The sequence below is a fragment of the Abramis brama genome (genome assembly GCF_963993115.1).
Source record: "Abramis brama genome assembly, chromosome: 3".
NCBI classification, from domain to species: domain Eukaryota; kingdom Metazoa; phylum Chordata; class Actinopteri; order Cypriniformes; family Leuciscidae; genus Abramis; species Abramis brama.
Window position 1 is genome coordinate 45162461 of NC_139965.1, and position 21811 is coordinate 45184271.

General features: G+C 41.8%; 1 protein-coding gene across 1 annotated transcript in view; it reads right to left on the reverse strand.

Moving 5' to 3' along the window:
* The window catches only part of trmt44 (tRNA methyltransferase 44 homolog), a 114852-nt gene that overhangs the window by 81015 nt on the left and 12026 nt on the right, over positions 1-21811 (reverse strand). Inside the window, exons 3-6 of the mRNA XM_084110298.1 lie at positions 13783-14002; positions 5239-5307; positions 4037-4144; positions 3671-3742 (exon numbers count right to left, since the gene is read on the reverse strand). Of these exons, the coding sequence (XP_083966424.1) occupies positions 3671-3742; positions 4037-4144; positions 5239-5307; positions 13783-14002 (469 nt within the window). The remainder of the gene's footprint in view (positions 1-3670; positions 3743-4036; positions 4145-5238; positions 5308-13782; positions 14003-21811) is intronic.

Sequence of the window (21811 nt, forward strand, 5' to 3'; positions counted from 1 at the left end):
AGGCACACGAGCCATCTTGCCTATGTCTGCGTGCTGCTGCAACGCGTTTTACATTAACCCCCAGAGGTCGACGGTATCGCCGGCGATACCAGCTCGCTTTTTTTTTATCAGTGTAAAAGAAACTCATAAATACTCTGTTGACTTTGATTTTCCATAGGAGTTTCATACATCAATCGATTCTGTTAAATGTGTATTATTTTTGTGTATACTCACAATAAAAACTAGTGTGGTGCTTTTTGCCAAATAAAGAAAAATAAACACGAAGCGAGTTCTGCCTTCTCTCTGTCCGTGTAGTCCATTCTGAAACACGTCCGAAAATGAATCATAACTCAGCGAATACTTCTCACACAGGCATGTGAGTTATGTCTTTATGAAGCTTGAAATCTCTTCTTTTAAATGAAGTAATTTATATAAAAAACAAATGTTTTCAACTCATGTAATCCGTTTGAAAGCAAGGAGAGGTACCGTTTTTCCTTCTGCCTCATTATCTCTATAATCAGCTGCGGCCGCCCCGCCCCCGGCGCGATTCACATGTAAATAGTTTAGGTGATATAGTATGCATCGCATACGCCCCCCGATCAATGCCATAAAAACACAGTTTCTATCAGACTTACTGATAGTTCATCGCGTTTTGAGTATGGCACGCTTCTCCGGTAATGAAGACGCCATTCAGATGATTCTGGACAGCGAGGAAGAATGCATGATACCGGGTTGTTTCCTCAGAGGAAGATTGTAACTCAGACGACGAACGGCAGCATATTGAAGAGCGAATTCCGCCGAGGACACAATTTCGGAGTAAGTTTTACTTAAAAGTCTTTTGTCTTTTATTTTTCGTGTTCGCATTTATGAGGAAAAAAACAATATTACGTGACAGTTCTCCATTATGGACGCGAGCGCTCTAAGCACTAAAAGACTTTCAAACATTCACAGAGACCTCAAAACAGAAAGTACAAATCCTTTCTTTAAAACGAATTTCGTTTTGTATCAATTGTATCTTAATTTTAATAATTTTTTCATTAACAAATTTCCTGGATTTAAAGTAAATATAGGCTAGCTAGCAATCACAACATAAGGTCTGAACTGGAGATCATCATGAACCAGACCGTAGCCTACTCGCCTCACATGTCTAAAAAAATTTGAAATATATTTACAGAAAGCTGGTTCTAAACAAAACCATCCAAAACAAAAAAACTATGTAGCCTAATAAATGTGCATTTCTCCGGTGCGTTCACTAGCCTACTGCGAAGATCGCGAGTCAATAGCCTATCGTCAACTTCATCTTTGCCAGAAGTTAAATTTAAATCGCGTGTGTGAATGAATGATGATGTTTTAGCAAACTGTATTGCTATACTGAGATGAGTAAAAATCGACTGAAATATGTTTAAATAAAATGTAGGCTATTTGTATAAGCAACGTATTAAACGGCAAATTAACAATATGCACTAATATTTCATGAAAACAACGTTACAGTCAGGCGAAATATGAAAGACAACATTTTGTTTAGTAGATTTGGGTACAGTTTTTACTGTAGAATATACTGCCTCGTCAAATAAGCTTTTGTTTAGCAATTTCTATATATAAAATAGCCTACTATTTTTGTCAAAAATAAAGTCATCAACTAAGATGTTAGCTGTTCCAATGTTGGCTATATTCAAAGTAATGAATACATAGATAAAATGTAGGCCTATAATCTTTTTCTTTTTTTTACAAAGAAAGAGTAGGCTACACTTGAAATATTGTTGAAATTGTAATTATTGTTGTTGTAACCTTTTTAATAAAATAGCAAAACATATTTACAAGATAGATGTAAGCAAAATCTTAAATGGTCAATATAAGTCTTCTTCTAAATATATCTTTTGTCCTTGCATTGTGGCTCAGTCAGTTTCACACCTGAGTGAATGGCTCATCATTATGCAGAGTGGGTGGGACATTGTATTTCTCAGGTGTAAACCACTCCTCGTTCACGCCCCCCTCGCATATTGGCTTTCCAAGCAAAACCTGTTTTACATCAATTCAAATCAATGTATGGTTTTATGTGAACGATAAAGCAAGACTATTTTCACATAATTTTGAAGAAAAAACTATAGGCGACCACATCCATTAGTCAAAAGTCTTATTGCCACATATTTAGTATGTGTTTTGTGGCCTTATTTCTGCAACTTTCATTTTTATTTTTTCCAATAACCACGCATAAACATTATTCTCTTAAAAATTCAAACATATACATGCATGTTGATCAGATATTTTGGTAGCCCTGTTTGTGCTATATAGAGTGAATTTACACCTTTGCCATTAACATGTTTATAAATAACTGAAAAAAGCACAAATGTCAGAGCATGTCAGAACACCTCCAGGGCCCAGAAAACAGCTCAGACTCCAGAGGGTTAATACAAAATTAAGGATAATTTTTTGGCTTCAGTATCTCGCGGAAAAGAGACTTTTCCCCATAGCGTAAGATATTACGCAGTACGAGAGAACCTCTCGTAAGAGAACTAAATTTGGACAGTTTTCAAAGTTATAAAGTTTTTTGCAAAAATCCTTATATCTCTGGAACACTAGGTGGCGCTGTGTTCAAACTTCTCAGATACCTTCAGGGCATTTTGTCGATGATCCCCTTTTAATTTTGTGCCAATATGTCAAATTGTTTAAAAGATATTGCAATTTATGACAAAATTCAAAATGATCAGATTCGGCAGGACACAAGGAATCCATAGACACCAAAGTAAAAAAAAAATCTGACAAACTGTTCAAAAGTTAAGAGCAAAAATAGCCATTTTCCAGATCTCATTACCTGTAGGTGGCACTGTTCCCAAATTTGGCATGGACCCTCAGATCATGGTTCCAATGAAGCTTACCAATTGAAGTTTTGCCGAGAAAGTTCAGCCTCTGAACCAATTTTGGGTCAACATTGTTAAGTTTGTGACATCTTATCATTTATACATCTAAAATATCTTAAAAATGTGTATAAATATTCTTTTATACCACTATGTGTTTGAGTGATGTTGAAATACTACAGGGTTTTCACTGGTGCACAAATGCACCTTCTAAGATCACAAAGATTGCCACAGAAGCATCTCTGAAACTATTTCAGGGCAGGACATTATAAATAATTTAGCTCAGGAAATGTTTGAACAAAAGGACACAGAGAAAACAAAATTTGCACAGTTTGAGGATAGCAACAAAAAAAAACAAAAAAAATCAAACATTGACTGAATAGCATGGCGAGGGAAACAAGTTCAGATTTTCTTGAGAGATGGGACAGGAATTTATAAATCACAGATATTCGTCTGAATCTCCATTATTCATTTAAAATCAACTTTAGTGAAACTTTTTTCTAATAGAAAAATCTCAAAACAGTGGAACTACATTTCAACATTTTCTGAAGAAAATTTGCACATTGCTTGGCAATATTTTGATATTTATTAATCAAAATAAGGATTGATAAATTAATTATACTGTCAACATATTATAGCACATTAAAATGCGACATTTATAATATATACAACAATATGGACTTTTCATACTGACCAATGATTAAAGCACAATAAAAGGTGAGTTTGTAAAATAGGCAAAACTGCTATAAATGGTTACAAAAACTGGTCTAAAGCATCTTATAAAATGGAAAATGTGACTATCAATGACACTGTACATTGTCTCAATCCTATCTTACCTCTAGATGAGTACCAGGCCCATACATGTCCCAGATCTTCCTTTTGCGAATGTCAGTGCCCTTTCCAGGATGCTGAAACCAAGGAGTGCAAGACCAACTTCAGTTTACTCAAAACAGAACAGAGTACATCACAGTAACTGTGAATAATTATCTTTAAGCCCTGAGAGGGAAGGAGTCAAATTTCAAATCCATAGTATAATTAAAAGTTAAAAAACATAGATGGGTGTATGATTGATTTTAAAACTGGATGAATATTAACAAGTGTTAAAAGTGTTTCACTAGGGGAGTTGCGTAGGTGATTTACAGGAATGACACATGGTCCATGGTGTAGTAATTCAACACTGCAGTAGATGCTAGATAACCTACCCCTTCGTTGTTTAAAATGTGAACCAGGAGGCCATTTCCACAGCCGAGATCCACAAAGGACTGTTTGGTTGTTGTTCCGTTTTCAGCACGCTCTTCACCCCACAAGACCTGCACCGGTGACCGAGGGACACTGTTTTTCTCTGATATGCTCAGTCAATTAGATTTCATTAGATGTTCATGACTCCATTTTAGGGCTGTCACGATTCCTAAATTAAATTTGAGTACTTGATTTAAAAAAATCCTAGATTGCAATTTTACCTGTGTCAAGTAACCGGCAAAATACCGGAAGTGGCTCCATTTACAATAAATGCTGCTCCACACAAACTGTTATCATTTATATCCGTGGAGCGTGTCTCAAACTCCATATCTGCATATGCTGTGAGTTTTGGTTTCTTATAACGTTCATCTGGGAACGCAATGTGTGCCATTTAATCAGATTTGTAACATACATAATTTATTAACCTACGGCAACACAGGAGAATACATCAATATGTTTCTAAACATGCAAACTGTTAAGTGCTATTTCAAAATAAAAGTTTAAACCCTCGCTTTGCATGTTTTGATGTCCACATATTCTTGTTCAAGAAAATACAGTGACTGTAGCATTTCTATCATAAAAATATTAAATATTAAGTTAACATTTGAATTAAATGTCATTTGGCCAATATTAAACAATGATTTGATCTCCTGTAAAGTGGGACAACACCACCACCAGGCTGTTGGAGACCTCTGCAGGCATTTATAATACATAATGTACATAAGTTGATTGTTTATATTATGTATATAATATTATGTATTTTAACAGTGTTGTTCTATAAAACCATACGATTACTTATTTGAACCAAAAATGATTGCCTCATTGCTATTATACAGTATATGTATTTGAAGTCATTTTGAAAGCTATTGTTTGCTTAGGTTTATTTTTATTACCACAAAAAAATATCCGATTACTCAAAATAATCGACCAATCACTCAATTACCAAAATAATCGATAGTGACAGCCCTACTCCATTTCTTTAACATGCACCATATACATTTTCAAAGCTTTCCATATAAAGTCTCTTATGCATAAACTGTCAGTTATTAAATCTTAATATCTTAATGATATAGTCCTATGTATTCACTTAATATTTAGGTAAAATGCAATCACTCAATTATAAATTAGATAATATTCCTAATAAACAATGAATAGTCCAACCTACCAACAGATACGTAGCAATGGCAACATCTTCAAACACAAACTTCTCTGGATCAGTAACTTCAGGCCAGACCTGAAAAATTAAAAGCTTTCTCTTATTTATTTATCTTAAATTGCAGAAATGTAATACTTGAAATCTAAGCAAACACCCAACACATATTAAGGATAGTATATGAGACTAAAATCAAATCCTGAGACCAATGATGGCCATCACAATAAACAGTAGATAGTCCTCCACTACATGCACCACCAATGCATATAATACAAACTACTCTTGATTTTTAAAGACATTGATTTTCACTGTGTATGAAAGAGATGTTTTAACAAGGCACGGGCAACAAAAAACTTTTTTTTTTTAAAGAATCTTCTGTAATACTAAATATTTAGGTAGTTAAAGGATAAGTGTAACAGATTTGCAAAGAATGTTTCCTGAATACTCCACATCTTTTATTGGTTGGACAAACAGATCATCTCAACCAACAAGTAGTCACACTGCTTTAACAAGCACATAAGGTTTTTCTTTTTTGATAGCACCATAATCAACTTCACACTTCAAAAAATGTCTTGTTTATAGTTTAAGTTTTGAAAGAAGAAAGTATTTTAATATTATAAAATGATACACATAACAGGTAGGAATCATGCAGTGAAGTCAAAAGACGACTGATCCAGATGCCTGATCTTATTTATTTAGTATTTAAGTAGTGGGGTGTACTGTATGTAGCATCCACCCCCACCATTTTTGGCTTTAAGAAGGTGTTTTTTTTTTGTTGTTGTTGTTGTTGTTGTTGAACATTAACAGAAAGGCAGTCATAACTGAAAGATTTACAAACAAAGATTACATTCAATTTTCACATCACATTCTACAACACATACCAAACAATAAGTTAAAGGGGGGTTAGGAGGGGGTTAACATGGTGGGGCTCCATGTTATTTTATTAAGGAAAGTTGTTAAGGAGATTGGTAGGTCTATTACTAAAATCTGTTGACTTCTTTGTTGCATTACATGGCAACAGTGACGGTTCAAAAATGCACTTATTGTGTTTTTCCCCCAAGTTTTTATGCCTGTAACTCAAGAAGTATTAAAGATATCTTAATATACTTTTAGATTTTGCTTTTTAACAAACATTTATTTTGTTCTCTTCATTTTAAAGGTCCTATATTGTTCAATCCCAGAGATATGGAGATTTTAATGCGGTTCCATGAATAAATTCGTCAATTGTACACATTTTCAGTGGCCAAAAAACAAATGTTGGTCCCTTTGCATACAGCTGATACTTTTATCTTTTAAAGAGGAATACCTGAACAATAAATAATGTTGAAACTAGAAATGCTATCATTGCTATCATAATTGCCATAAATATTATTTTTCCACAGTTTGTGTGACTGTCACTCAAAAAGTCCTAAAGACATTTCAATATGATTTTAGATTCTGGTTCTTAAACTTTTCTTCTGAAATCTTCATTTTCAAGGCACTATATGATTTAATCCCATAGACATGGGGATCTCAATGTGGCTCCATGTTCAATTTGTTGGATTTTACCCATTTGCAATGGTCAAAAACCAAATGTGATTCAATTTGCACACAGCTGATACTTATTGCATTTAAAGGGGAATGTCTGAAAAATAAATGATGAAACTAGAAATATATGTTTCCCTCTATCAAAACAACTGCATACAACATACCTCTATGAGTGCCAAAAATACACTAAAATAGTCAAGTTGAGGCACATGAACTTGCTCTTAAAAGTGTATTTATAAGAATCTATATTTGAATCAGATATTTGGAAGAAGGTATTTTGTTCATTTTAACAGATTCTGAAGTGTTACTGCACTGAAATCCCAATATCTCTGTTATTGAACCATATAGGGTCTTTAAAATGAAGATATTGGCATATAATGCAACAAAGATTGCTGAAGTAAACAGATTTAACTAACAGACCTACCAATCTCAAATAATGATGCTGCTATCTTTTTACACTCCTGTAATTTGGCTCCAAATCTCAAGTGAAAATTGTCATTTTGACCCCCTCTACAAAACCGTGATTTTCTTAGTAAATATTAGGGGTGTAACAGTACATGTATTCGTCACCTGTAGGTTTCTGAAGAGCATTTTTGAATCTTGGCAGATTTAATCTTTCAACTGCATAAAGATATCCATAAAACAGCTTGAGAATAATATGCCTTTCTGCCACCACTCATCATCAAACAAAGATTTCATGTTCACTGTTATACATCTGTTGTTCCAGATTGACATGTTATGTGGGCTAAAATTATGTTTTGTAAATTAATTTCCAGTATAATAATGAAAAGCAGAAAGTTTTAGAGGGAGTTTAGAAAGCTCAAAGTCACATTGTAACAAAAAAACTTATGCCGCCACATTTTTGAATACAGCTATCTCAAACCAGAATGAGGACTAATCATTAATGAAAGATTGATGTTAAGTTTGATGACCCCATTCATAATATCAAGATCAATCGTTTTAAGACCACATTCTTCATAATCTTTTATCATATCACTTTTACGTGTAGAATAGTCTCGCGTAGCCAGACCTTCAGACTGACGGCTGAAGGTCTGGAATTCATAGCAGCTTTCTTTGGCCAAGGCCCGCCCATAAGGCCGTTTGACCGACATGTCAGTCTTTATGCAAATGTATGTTTATTATTGAAACCATAGTCAACATAGAGCATGAAGACGAGACATGTTTCAAAGGTCATAGATGTTTTTCAAAGAACTTGTTCATGTCTATTAGACACATGTAGAAAGAACAAAGAAATACCAGGTTCCCATTACTTCTCTTTCTTTGCACTGAGCAATTTACTAACACAAACATGTTTAGATTTTTGCATGACAGGGCAGCTCTTCTGAAAATGCTAAATGTACATTTATTATTTATTATTACATTAGTTTGTCTCTCTCTGTGCCCATTTTAATAACGCTAAATTCTCAATAAAACTGTTTTCATTGGTATATTTTACTGTTTCTGTTGTCAAACAACAGAATGAATATGAAATAGTGACTGAAACGCGACCCTTTTTTGAAGGGAAAAAATCACTAAAGGGGTCTGCAATGTCGCTAAGTTGGCAACACTGTGTATCTCCATTTCTCCAACTAGGGGTTTGGGCCACGGGTCAAACAGAAAATACGCGCTGCGTTAATCGCGCGTTAAAAAAATTAGTGCCGTTAATATGATTTTGCGTTAACGCGTTATTAACATGCTAACTTTGACAGCACTAATATATAAATATATACTATACAATTAAGACATCTTTTAAATGTATAGCGCAGCTGTTTAATGAGGTAAATAATCACCCTTCGGCGTGCTGAGTGGCACAGGAAGAGGGGCAAGGAGAGGGCCTGTAGGCGCAGTGCCTTCATTGCTGATCCATTTGGTTTTACAAGGAAGCTGCTGGGAGAGAAACGCAGTGGTCAACTCTCATGTCCTGAGGAGGATATCAACCGCTATATCCGCAACACCTACAGCGATGGCATGAGGGAGCAAGACCTTGGTCACTGTGCAGCCCTTATATGCCCACCTGAACCTAGCTCCCTCTTTAACATCAACGAACCCACCCTTAAGGAAGTCAAAGAGGTCATCAAATCTGCCAGAACATCATCAGCACCGGGCCCAAGTGGAGTTCCATACAAGGTCTTCAAACATTGCTCCAGGCTTCTGGAACGTCTTTGGAAGATTCTAAGAACCATCTGGAGAAGAGGGAGAGTACCTCAGCAGTGGAGATACGCAGAAGGCGTGTGGATTCCCAAGGAGGAGAATGCAAGTAACATCGAGCAGTTTAGGACAATCTCCCTCCTTAGTGTTGAGTGCAAAATCTTCTTCAAGATTGTTTCCAATCGTCTGATGGGATTTCTCCTTAAGAATACCTACATAGACACCTTGGTGCAGAAGGGAGGAGCCTCCCAGGGTGTATCGAACACACAGTTACAAGCATTACAAGCTGCACAATCTCTGTGTCTCTGTTTGCACTGGCCATGAACATGCTTGTGAAGTCTGCGGAAGTGGAATGCAGAGGTCAAAATATTGCAGAATTTAAAGTAAAAAAGATGTCAAGTGGTACTAAATGGAAATATTTAAAACAAATTGAGAGGATATTCAATGAGCTTTAGCAAAAATCTGATAAAAATGAAACATGAAAAAGAAATGCAGTTAATTCAAGAGATTAATAAATGTTGTCGCCAACCTAAAATGTCAGAAGAAGAGAAAGAAAAACTAGCTACATTCCATTTTAGATGAAATCAATATTAAAAAGGCAAAAGGGGCATATGTGAGATCTAGGGCTAAGTGGCTAAGAGGGTGAGAATAATTGCTCATACTTCATTAATTTGGAAAAAAGATGACAAAAAAGACAGTTTAATTGTGTACAAAGTAGAACAATCAAATCATTGCATAATAGCAAAAGAGGTTTACATTTGACTCTAAATTGTATTCCTCATCCATTTCCTCTATTATTTACTTTTTTTTTTCCAGATGATAAAAAATAATATCCAGTCAACTTTTGTGAATCAGACGACATAACCATACAATAGATTGATGCAGCTGTTAAACAAAGTAAACCTGGTAAATCACTGGGTCCTGATGGTTTAACCACAGATTTTTATTAATTATTTTGGGATGACCTAAAATATATTTTATTTGAAGCCTTACACAATTGTATAAGTGATCATGAATTATTGCGAACTATGAAACAAGGGCTTATAATTTTGATACCAAAGCCAGGAAAAGATGAGAGATTATTAACCTACTCCCCATTACACTACGAAATATGGATTACAAAGTGTTTACTAAAGCACTGGCTTCTAGATTGAAAACTGGAATAATTTTATTGTCGGTCAATTTGCTGACAAAACTACTCGTTTCCTAAGAAATTAACAGCAAATACCCCTAACACTTCAGTTAATCAAGATTTTTTCAAAAGCTTCAGGTTTAATGCTAAATATGTCAAAATGCGAGGGATTGGCCATTCATGATCATCCTAATATAACAATGTACAGTATCCCAGTTAAAAACGAAGTTAAATATTTAGGCATTTGGTTATCTAAAGCCCTATTCGCACTGGATTAGTATTATCTGGGGACCTCGTGTGATTTAGAAATTACCCACCCACATCTGAAATTCGTGTGGCGCATTCGCACGGGAATTTAATGACTTATCTCCCGGATATGATGTCAATTGGCTATTGCTTGGAAATGTCTTGTCGTTATTATAGGTCTAGCTGTATGATATAACATAAACAGAAGAATGTTCCTTACCACATGCTGCTATACATGTCATCCATCTCCATCTAATCATTATTTTTGTTTTTGCTCTTATGATGGTTTTCAGCTTTCTCTTTCTGCAAATTGTATAGTTGTATCGTATCATGGTGTATAGCGATATGACCCAGCACCCAAAATACTATCAAAACACTCCAATTGTATAGTTGTATCGTATCATGGTGTATAGCGATATGACCCAGCACCCAAAATACTATCAAAACACTCCATTCTTCGCGAAAGATGGATAAAAAAGCGCACAGGAAACAAAAACCTTGAAAAAATTATAAACGACCCCGCCAAATCACAGAGATGCTGATTCGCACGGGACTAATATTATCACAGGACCTCATTTGCGGGGGAATTTTTACTTTACAAATTACAGACATGGCCGATTCACACGGGATTAAAATCACAGACAATCTCTGCAATTATTACAAATTACTAGAGTTCACCAGGTAATACTAATCCTGTGCGAATAGTGCTTTAGACAGTGGATGATTTAGAAAATTTAAATATTGATAATTTAGAGAAATGTAGATTAATAATGAATACTTGGCTGCAGAGAGAGCTTGGCTAATGATTTTTGGAAGAATTTTATTGACGGAACTAGAGAATCTTTCTAGATTCATCTACCCATGTTTCTCTCTAGTAGTTTCTGCTAAAAAGATAAAGGCAATAAGTTAAATTTTGATTTTATATGGAAAATCAAGAGTCATTCTACACGTAGTCTCAGCCTCAGATGTCACGCCCACGGAACGTTGGCTAAACGTCTGATGCATATGGTACACTTAACTGGAAACACTTCAGGAATGTCGAAGTCGTCATCTGATTGGTTGAATTTTATCGGATTTCCGGGGGGCGCGAGTGTCGCGTTTATTGTTGCACGCCGGTCTGTTGTTGTGGGGACATTTCCACGCCCCGAAACGTGACGCTGAACGAAACGAACTGTATTCGGGGCGTGGAAATGTCCCCACAACAACAGACCGGCGTGCAACAAGTCAGTCAGCATAGAAAATCAAAGAAGGAGAAGAAAACAAGATAGATAGGAGGGGACACACAACTAGTAAAATTGGATCTGCTGGGAATCCTTCTAAATGCTGACAAAGGGTCGGCCAGGCTTGGAAAATAATACTCTTCCCAAATCCCGTCGGCAAACAGGCTAAAATATCTCTTTTTGTCTCCACTAAGTGCCTCAAACAAAACTCCTGGACATCTCTTAAAGAGTCTATGCCGTGAACCTCGCATACTTTTGAGAATCCTACGTTTAGCTGATCTTGATAAATGCTCATTGTCACTCATGTAAACACAACAGTTTTTCTTCCGCAATCACACGTCTGCGCTTTGTTTCCCGGCGGACCGAAAATAAACGCGACACTCGCGCCCCCCGGAAATCCGATAAAATTCAACCAATCAGATGACGACTTCGACATTCCTGAAGTGTTTCCAGTTAAGTGTACCATATGCATCAGACGTTTAGCCAACGTTCCGTGGGCGTGACGTCTGAGGCTGAGACTAGGTTTAGAGAGACTGAATCCTTGATCGAACCATTTTAGACACTGTGAGAAAAGAGGTGATGCTGCAATGTATACTGTGAGAAAATTAAAGTGTTTTTTTTTTTTTTTTTACACCTTGGATGCATGTAAACCTCCAAAACAAAATTAGATACCTTTAAAATAGCACAATAGGGGCACGTTGAATGATATAAACAAACTCCCATGCCTCTGCGACATTCAGAATGGAAGATATGCCTCTTTGGATTTTGGTTGCTAGGGTACTCTGTTTGGTTGCTATGGAGTGGTTTGGCAGCTGCCAATGATGAAACTCCAAAGGCTTCTTGTCAGTATGAATGATATAAACCAACTCCCATGCCTCTGTGACATTCAGAATGGAAGATATCCCTCTTTGGATTTTGGTTGCTAGGGTACTCTGTTTGGTTGCTAGGGAGTGGCTTGTCAGCTGCCAATCATGAAACTCCAAAGGCTTCTTGTCACTATGAATGATATAAACCAACTCCCATGCCTCTGTGACATTCAGAATGGAAGATATCCCTCTTTGGATTTTGGTTGCTAAGGTGCTCGACAATGGTTGCTAGGGAGGGGCTTGGAAGTGTTGAGGTGATTCATGATTGGCTGTTTGCTGCCCCGAGTCAAATGAGACCACCCCCATGTTTCTATGACAATTCAGTCTGGAGATATCTCTTTGAACTCTTTCAATGGAAGTCTATGGAACTTGTTGCTAAGGGGCTCTAAATGGTTGCCAGGGTGTGGCTTGATAGCTTCACAATGATCTTGAGAGACTGATTGGTCGTCTGAGTAAAATGAGCCCTCCCCCTTGTCTCTATGACACTGTGATCCAGAGCTACGTTCAATACAAAGTCCCTATGCGATTTACCATAGTAGGAAAAGCATGTGTGTTTCATGGGACGTTCCTTCCCCATAGTAAGTCAATGGGGCAACTTTGGGCATCTCCTGCCCCCCAGGGGTGCAACTTTTACCCCATTGTGAGGTATGCTCTTACAGAGCCTGTCAGCCTCTTCAAATGTGGCAAATCACACGTTTCTGCGAAATCCTCGCTCAGAGCTACGTGTGGTCAAAGTTCGTCGCAATGTTAAGTCAATGGGACTTTTTTGGCCGCTTTTTGTCAGCCATCGCGATGGACGATGGTATCGTCTAACGGCCCAACCCTAGCTGGTGTCAGATATCGGTATCGGAACGAATCTGAAAAGAATGGTATCAGTTCATTTGGTTCGTTATCGGTTCTATAGCAAACTTGCAACAATGTACTTGGAATTAATAATTTAGTAGATGCACTCCGGTCTGTTATCGTATAAACATCAACTTTATATTTTCATGCCCCTAAAAATGATGCGGAACAAAATGAACTGTCATTGGTTGCGTTACATGTCAGTAAGACATCCTCTTGGGCGGTCCTTGGCCAATGAAAGCTGCGATGGAGTTCAGACCTTCTGCAGTCAGATAGGGAGTTTGATTTTGACCTTTGTCTTTGTATGGGGTGGCGACAGAGAACACTGCCTACATCACCAATGCCAGGATGCACCACTGCTTAAATTAGCTGGCCAGAAAATACGGACAATATCAGAATATTTTCTCACTTAAAATCTTTAATTTGTGTATAATTTTGGATTCATAGTAGGTCTATAAGTTGACCGTCTCACTGGAGAAATCCTGGTTCTCTCTATGACCAATTCATCACTGATGCATGTGGAAAGACACAATCAAGATTTCATTTGAAAAAAAAATAAACATCATGCCCTTACCTTTACTAATGCTTTGTACTTTTCTTTCAGCTGCTGGTAGAGAATACCGTATTTCTCTAGAGGTATGAGGGACAGGGTGCTCTTAAACTCACTGGCCTTGCTCTCCAGAGCCCACCGTGATAGTTTGGGTAGAAGTTCTGAATGGAGCCAGGAGAGTTTAGGGTAAGCTACTCCATCATTGTACCACTGTTCAGGCCTCAAAGCATGAATAGACAACTTCCTGGAAAATATTTTTACCACAAAAAAAAAAAACACATGAAACCATATTGTTTTCATATTCTCTATGAAAGTCAGCTCTCTAGAGATAGTACACATTCTGCTGCATCTATATACAGTTTTATGACATAAGCTAATAAAGTGTACATTAATAAAGTACTTAAAAATCAATTGCAAACTATTAGTTTATAGTTAATTCATAGTTTATATATTGTGGTCTCTAAATTGTTAATATATTAATAGGCTATATACAAATAGTAAGTTCTTCATTCATTGTCACTGTAATTAACAAAATGATTGTATATTAAGCTAAAATTCAGCTTTACCATGATACCACAGCAGTAGAATCCCAAACTTTTGTTGTGTTCCTTTCATTTTAGTGACGACAGCTTCTCAAATCTCGGAGTTCAACACGGGATTCGCAAAATGCTTGCTCTTAAAGATGGGTCAGCACCCAGTTTAACTTGCTCCTCAGAATCACAACCTGTAAGTATGACTTAATTGTTGATGTATATTTTCTACCAGTTGTTCAAAATACTTAGTTTTGTGTTTTATATTGTGTAAGTTTCCAGCTAACTGGCTAACTCACGTTATTACTGTCTTACTGAAATACTTATGCTAATCAGCTGTGGGCCCACTATTACCTAAAACTGCGTCTATTAATGCAGATTGTCTGTCATTCTTACTACTCTGAGTAAAGATAAAGGATGGAGCAAGATTTGTTGTGCATCGCAATTAATTAGAAATATACACATCGGTTTGTTGATGGACATACACTTGTTAATGCTGATGGTGAGGAATTACAGTTGCAACATCTCATAATGTACCTCAAACTGAGTAGTGTAACACTGAGAAACGTCCTTGCAATGGAGCTTCGGACTGAATAACTAGTTCTGCCAATCTTTCATCTTCGGACTCACGCTCAGATTGATTTGGTAAAATCGACGTCATCGTTCGTTACTGTCTTTAGTTTATGGTGTGTACAATCACTGAGATGTATGAAGCCACCGGATGGAGCTGACGTTCAGTTATGGCAATGGGCTTTTTTGTTTTCGACGTGCTGTCACCAATCACAACAGACTGAGCTGCCTGGCCAATCAGAGCAGAGCAGGCTCACGGAAAGGAGGGATTTAGAGACATTGATTCATCCATCCAGTCGTCTGTGAGTCATTGAAAAATGTGGTGATGTATATTATAGGGCTGGGCGATTTAAATCGTGAGATTGTTATGCGCATCTCGTCAGTAAAGCCGGTTCCTTGATTAGTAATAAATCACCATCACCTGCTTTCAGATGGAGCGGCATTTACTACAAAGAGCCGTAGTTAACTGACAAGCTGAGTCATATCGCATTAAAATCGCGGACGTATCGCCTGCGATTTTTAATGCGATATGGCTCAGCTTGTCAGTTAACTACGAGCCTCGTGAACGCCCTCCACACCCTTCTAACCGTCAAGATGGGTGTGGCCAGTGTGTATATAACGAGGGCTCACAGGCTGAATATCTGGTTTTCGTAGTCTGAAGCGCAAAAGCTTGTGGCGCGACACGGCAGGTTACGCAATACTCGTTCCCTCTTCTAGAGAGAACCGAGGTTACATTAGGTAACCGAGTACGTTCTCTTACGAGAGGTTCTCTCGTATTGTGTAAGTTGCTTACGCTACGGGAACCCCTTGTCAACGCCGTGCGCACCGAGCATCCAGCACATGAATCCCAGGGAGACCGGGGAAAAACATTCTGCTGGAACAGGTGGCCGGTCGGAGAGACGGGCCAACACAGTACAAAGCACTTCACTCAGTGTATAAAATAGAGCGGCGCGGCCGGTCTATAAGTATATATCAGTGCAAAACAGTGGAGCCGGCAGCGCGAGCCCACAGAGTACATAAGCACACATTAGGGTAAGAAAAGAGCGACATCATCGGTCTTTTACGAAGAGAATAACCCCCCGCACAACAGAGTGGAAGACGGGTGGCCAGCAGCGCGGGCCAGCACCGGTAAACAGCGCGTAACGGGGAATGAGAAACAGAGCGGCCCAGCCGGTCTGAGTATAAAACACTTCACCCTAAGTACCATACCAGAAATATCGCCAGCATGTGAACGTAGTCTGCACATAAGCGACTGGGCAGAGCATACATGTCACTTATACTGACAGCAATTTAGCCTGTAAGGCGGGAACTTCCAGGTTATAAAACCTCACGAATGTCGATGGGGAGGCCCAGCCCGCCGCCATACAAATATCGTGGATAGAAATTCCACTGGACCAGGCCCACGAAGAGGCCATGCCTCTAGTAGAGTGGGCTCTGATACCCAGAGGGCACTGCAGGTGTTTGGAGGCATAAGCTGCTGCAATCGCGTCCACTATCCACCTGGACAGGCTCTGTTTCGAGGCGGCGAGACCCTTGGTGCGTCCGCCGAAGGAAACAAAGAGTTGCTCGGAACGCCTGAAAGCGGCGGAGCGCGTGAAGTAAACTCTCAGCGCCCTGACAGGGCATAGGAGGTTATCACTGTCCCCATTATCGGATGCTGGCAGAGCCGAAAGGGAAATGATTTGTGCCCTAAAAGGGGTTCCAATCGCTTTGGGGATGTAACCGTGTCTCGGTCTGAGAATGACTTTCGAGTCGTTCGGTCCGAACTCAAGACATGCAGGGCTAACAGATAGCGCGTGCAAATCCCCCACGCGTTTTACTGAAGACAGAGCTATCAGAAAAACGGTTTTGAGCGACAGGTACTTTAAATCCACGGATTCAAGTGGTTCAAAGGGAAAAGCCTTCAGGGCCTCCAGGACCAAGGACAGATCCCAAATAGGAACCGAGGGGGGCCGCGGGGGATTCATCCGTCTAGCTCCTCTGAGGAAGCGGATAATAAGCTCATTCCTTCCTATTGCCTGGCCGCGCGTCGTCTCAGCGAACGCTGCAATAGCCGCCACATACACTTTGAGCGTGGAAGGGGACCTGCCCTTGTCCAACAGCTCTTGTAGGAAGGAGAGCACCCGTGGGACCCCACATGCACATGGATCCAAGCTCTTAGTAGCGCACCACTTAGAAAACACCGACCATTTAGACGCGTAGAGCCGTCTCGTGGAGGGAGCTCTAGACTGCGTGATCGTGTTCACGACCCCTTCTGGCAGGTCAACGGGTATCCGTTGATTACCCATGCATGCAGAGACCATCGTTCTGGATGGGGATGCCATATCGATCCACCGGCTTGAGAGAGGAGATCCTTTCTCACCGGGATCGGCCATGGGGATGAGTGCGACAGCCTCACTAGCTCTGGGTACCAGGTTTGGTTCTCCCAACGCGGGGCTATAAGAAGCACTGGGTGGTGCGTTTCCCTGATCCTCGTAATGACCTGTGGTAACAGGGAGATCGGGGGAAAAGCGTACAGCGGGAGGCTGGGCCATGTCTGGGACAGCGCGTCCTCGCTTTGAGAAAAATTTCGGGCAGTGAGCGTTGTCTCTCGACGCAAAGAGCTCGACCTCCGCTCTGCCGAATAGGCGCCAGAGAAACTGGACTGTCTGGGGGTGCAGGGACCATTCTCCCCGGGGGAATGATGTCTCTGGACAGTCTGTCTGGATCGACATTCAGGTGGCCCGGCACGTGCGCGGCTCTCAGCGAGCGCAACGAGCGGTGAGCCCACACGAGAAGGCGTTCTGTCAGCTTGTACAGGTTCCTGGATCTGACACCGCCCTGTCGGTTCACATAGGATACCACGTACATGTTGTCCGAGCGGACTAGCACATGGTGATCCTGTATGAATGGTAGGAAGCGATTAAGCGCATTCTCGACCGCTATCATCTCCTAACAGTTTATGTGGAGGCATTTCTCCTGGTCTGACCACAGGCCAAAGACCGGTTTGCCCTCGAAAAGAGTGCCCCAACCTGAGGTGGAAGCGTCCGTCGAGATAACTTTGCGGTGTGAGATGGCTCCCATTGTCACTCCCCGCTGGTACCAGTCGGCCGCTAACCAGGGCTTCAGTGCTGAAACGCAGCTCTGAGTCACTCTGATTCGAATGCCGCCGGAAGCCCAGGCTCTGTGATGCACTCGGGCATTCAGCCAGCGTTGTAGCGGGCACATACGTAACAGACCCAGCTGAAGCACTGCTGCAGCTGAAGCCATACAACCCAGCATCCTCTGAAATGTCTTGAGAGGTGCGGTGCTGCCCGGCTGGAAGGACGCGGCCAGGTGTCGAATGCAGCGCGCGCGCTGTGTCGACAGGCGGGCCGTCATTGCCACAGTGTCCAGATCCAAACCCAGAAAAGAGGTTGATTGACTGGGCACTAATGAGCTCTTGGTCCAGTTGACCGTGAGCCCCAGGCTGTCCAGGTGGCTTAGAAGCACTGTTCTGTGGGCGATGAGTTCGGCCTCTGACTGTGCTAGAATTAGCCAATCGTCCAAGTAGTTCAGAATTCGCATTCCCCCCCTCAGGGGAGCGAGAGCCGTGTCCATGCACTTCGTAAATGTACGGGGTGCCAACGACAGGCCAAAAGGCAGGACGGTGTACTGATATACCTGACCGTCGAAGGCGAATCTCAAGAATGGCCTGTGACGGGGTATTATCTGGATCTGAAAGTACGCGTCTTTTAGATCGAGAGATATAAACCAGTCCCTCGGGCGAATTTGCGCGAGAATTTGCCTGGTTGTGAACATTTTGAACGGTCTTCTCATAAGAGCCTTGTTCAAACGTCTAGATCCAAAATTGGTCTGAGAGCTCCGTCCTTCTTGGGAACGAGGAAATAACGGCTGTAAAAGCCTGAATCGCTCATAGAAGGGGAAACCGGTTCTATAGCCCCTTTGCACAGAAGTGTAGCTATTTCTGCTCGAAGTAGATGTGCTACTTCTCCATTCACTCTCGTCTCGGTACGCGCCTGAAAGCGCAGGGGGCGGCGAGCGAACTGCAGAGTATAGCCATTTTTTACTGTGCTTAGCACCCATTCTGATGCGCCTGGAATAGCTTCCCACGCTTTTGAGTGTGAAGCCAGGGGCAGAATGGCCTCCGGGCTCTGATCGCCGCGCGTCGCGGGCTCAAGAGCTCGAAACGGAGGGGTGGGCGCAGCGCGCGCGCTCTTGGTGCTTAGATACGGTGGATCGCACGCAGCGATAGCTGGCCGTTTTACACACAGTGTCCCGGTGGCTTGGACGGGGAACATATAGTGTGAGGCGCAACGCGCGAGGGCGGCGTCGGGGGCGAAATGTTCGTTAGTATGTGTGAGCGCTCGAGGGCGGGCACAGGACTTACATTTAAAACATGACCGGTCGTGAGAGGCCGTGTGACAGAGCGGGCAGTGAGTAGGTGTGGGCACGGTGAGGTGGACACGTGACCAACTTTTAACACTCGAGCGGCTTCTGCCTGCTTTATGAGAGTGGGCTCTGTGAGAGACACGGGATTTATAGTGCTTGTGTGCAGGGGTGAACACGGAAACGTGGGCACATTCACTGCATTTGAAACACATACGGCGTGAGCCGTGCAACCAGACATTATGCTCATTTGAGATTTCTCTGGGTCGCCGTTAGAACGGTGAATCATAGATATACCGGCTCGTTGACTGCGAGGTAAACATCTGCAGTAGCCGTGGCAACGTGGACTGACAGAGCGTGAAGCTTTGACAGTGGTCCAGCCGCAGCGGGACTTAACCGTCTTTTCTTCCCTCGTGTTTAGACGCTCATAAATACTCGAGCACCATGAGTAGGAGTGGTACGAGAGGCGGGTTCGTTTTCTGTATGTAAGAAAAACTGGCCGCGAGCTCGGAGAAGCGAACAGCATAAATTTTTATCTGCCACGAGAGCCGGGATCGAACACGGGTCTCTTGCGCGAAAGCCTATGATTCTGCCACTGAACCACAGGGGAGAACACATTACCTTTCAGTTAGCGCGAGGATATAAGAGAGCGACCTCATGTTTGTTTGCAGGCGTGCGTGTATAAAAACAGGCTCGTTTACTGCAATAGTAATATTTCCAGCCGCCTGAACTTAAGAGGGGACTGAGAAATGTGTGAGAATTGGCGGTTTGTCCGGCCACAGCGGGACTAAAACACTCTCTCTCCTCTTTTCGCCGGTGAGTGAGGCGCGCGCGCTGAACGTTGCTCATGACCGTCCGCTCTGTTATCCCTTGTGAACGGCGCAATCTGCGCGGCCCAACAAGGGGGAGAGCGGGTTCGCTTTCTGTATGTAAGAAAAGCTGGCCGCGAGCTCGGAGAAGCGAACAGCATAAATTTTTAACTGCCGCGAGAGCCGGGATCGAACACGGCGCGAAAGCCTAAGAATCCGCCACTGAGCCACAGGGGAGAATACAATAGCTTTCGGTTAGAGCGAGGATATAAGAGAGCGTCATCATGTCTTGTGACGGCGTTTGCTTGCAGGCGTGCGTGTATTTATAACAGGCTCGTATACTGCGATATGAACAATTCCAGTCGCCTGAACTTAAGAGGGGACTGAGAAATGTGTGAGAAATGGAGGTAGGTCCGGCCACAGCGGGACGAAAACACTCTGTTCTCCTTTTCGCCGGTGAGTGACGCGCGAGGACGGAGTAGCTTTCTTGTAACGTAAAGAGAGCTCCAAGACCGTCCGCTTCTGCCATCCCTTGTGAGCGGCGCAGTTTGCGCGGCTCGAACAGAGGGAGAGGAAGCTCGCTCCGAGACCGTCCGCTTCTGCCATCCCTTGTGAGCGGCGCAGTAGCGCGGCTCGAACAGAGGGAGGGTGTCTATCTCATTCGCCTCATCCCCTGACGCAGCGGTGGCGGTGGCGCGGGCGAGAGCCGGCGGTTGAGCGGCCGGGAGGGGGGGCGGAGAGGGCGAGAGAGAAGCTCGAGGGAGAGGTTCCAGCGAGCTCCTCAGTCACATCAGTCTCCGGTGGTCTCTGCGAGCGGCGCTTCTTCTTGCGCGGCCCGGCAGGGACAGGCGGAGCGACAGCTTGGTCGAAAACTTCAAGTCGAGCCCGCAGGGTCGATATTGAAAGTTCTTCGCACTCGGGGCAGCCGTGTGCGGTGGCGGCGTGCTCGCGGCCCAGGCAGAGAGCGCAGATGAGGTGGCGGTCTCCGTTGCTGAGCGGGGCGCGGCACAAGCCGCAGGAAAAACGAGGCATTTTGACAAAAACGCCTCGTGCTCTTTTAGAACAGTGAGAGAAAGTGTGTGTCGCAGGGCGAACACACACAGCAGTAATAAAAGGATATGTCGCCGGATAGCGTAGCAGGCACGGATGGCTGAAGGCGGCGAAGGCGGCCGGCTTCCTCAGGCGCTGTCCTAAGCTTGCTGGTCGCTGGTTTCAACGGCGGCGGCTCTCAAGATCCAGCGATGCGTAGAGCTTCGCTGAAGACTAGAAAATCAGATATTCAGCCTGTGAGCCCTCGTTATATACACACTGGCCACACCCATCTTGACGGTTAGAAGGGTGTGGAGGTTTCACGAGGCTCACTGATAGGCTTAAGCAGTTGCCGCCGAGCAGCCAATGAGCACGCTTATACAGCCTGCCTTGGTCTGCCGGCTGCCGCACTGCGTTGACAATGAATACAAAATTAAGGATAATTTTTGGCTTCAGATCTAGAAGAAAGAAGACTTTCCCGTAGCGTAAGCAACTTACGCAATACGAGAGAACCTCTCGTAAGAGAACCCATTTACTCCTAATAACAATTAACAACTCCTTTACTACTTGTTTAAGATCACTTATATGATTAATAAGTTAAAGCATAAAAAAATATGATCTATTTTTATGAGCTAATTAAATATTTTTTTTTAATACAGCACTTTATTACTTTATACTTACAAAGTGTTAAGCAGTTAAAATTAATAGTTAAAATTAATAAAATAAATTTAATGTTGGATGTTTGTA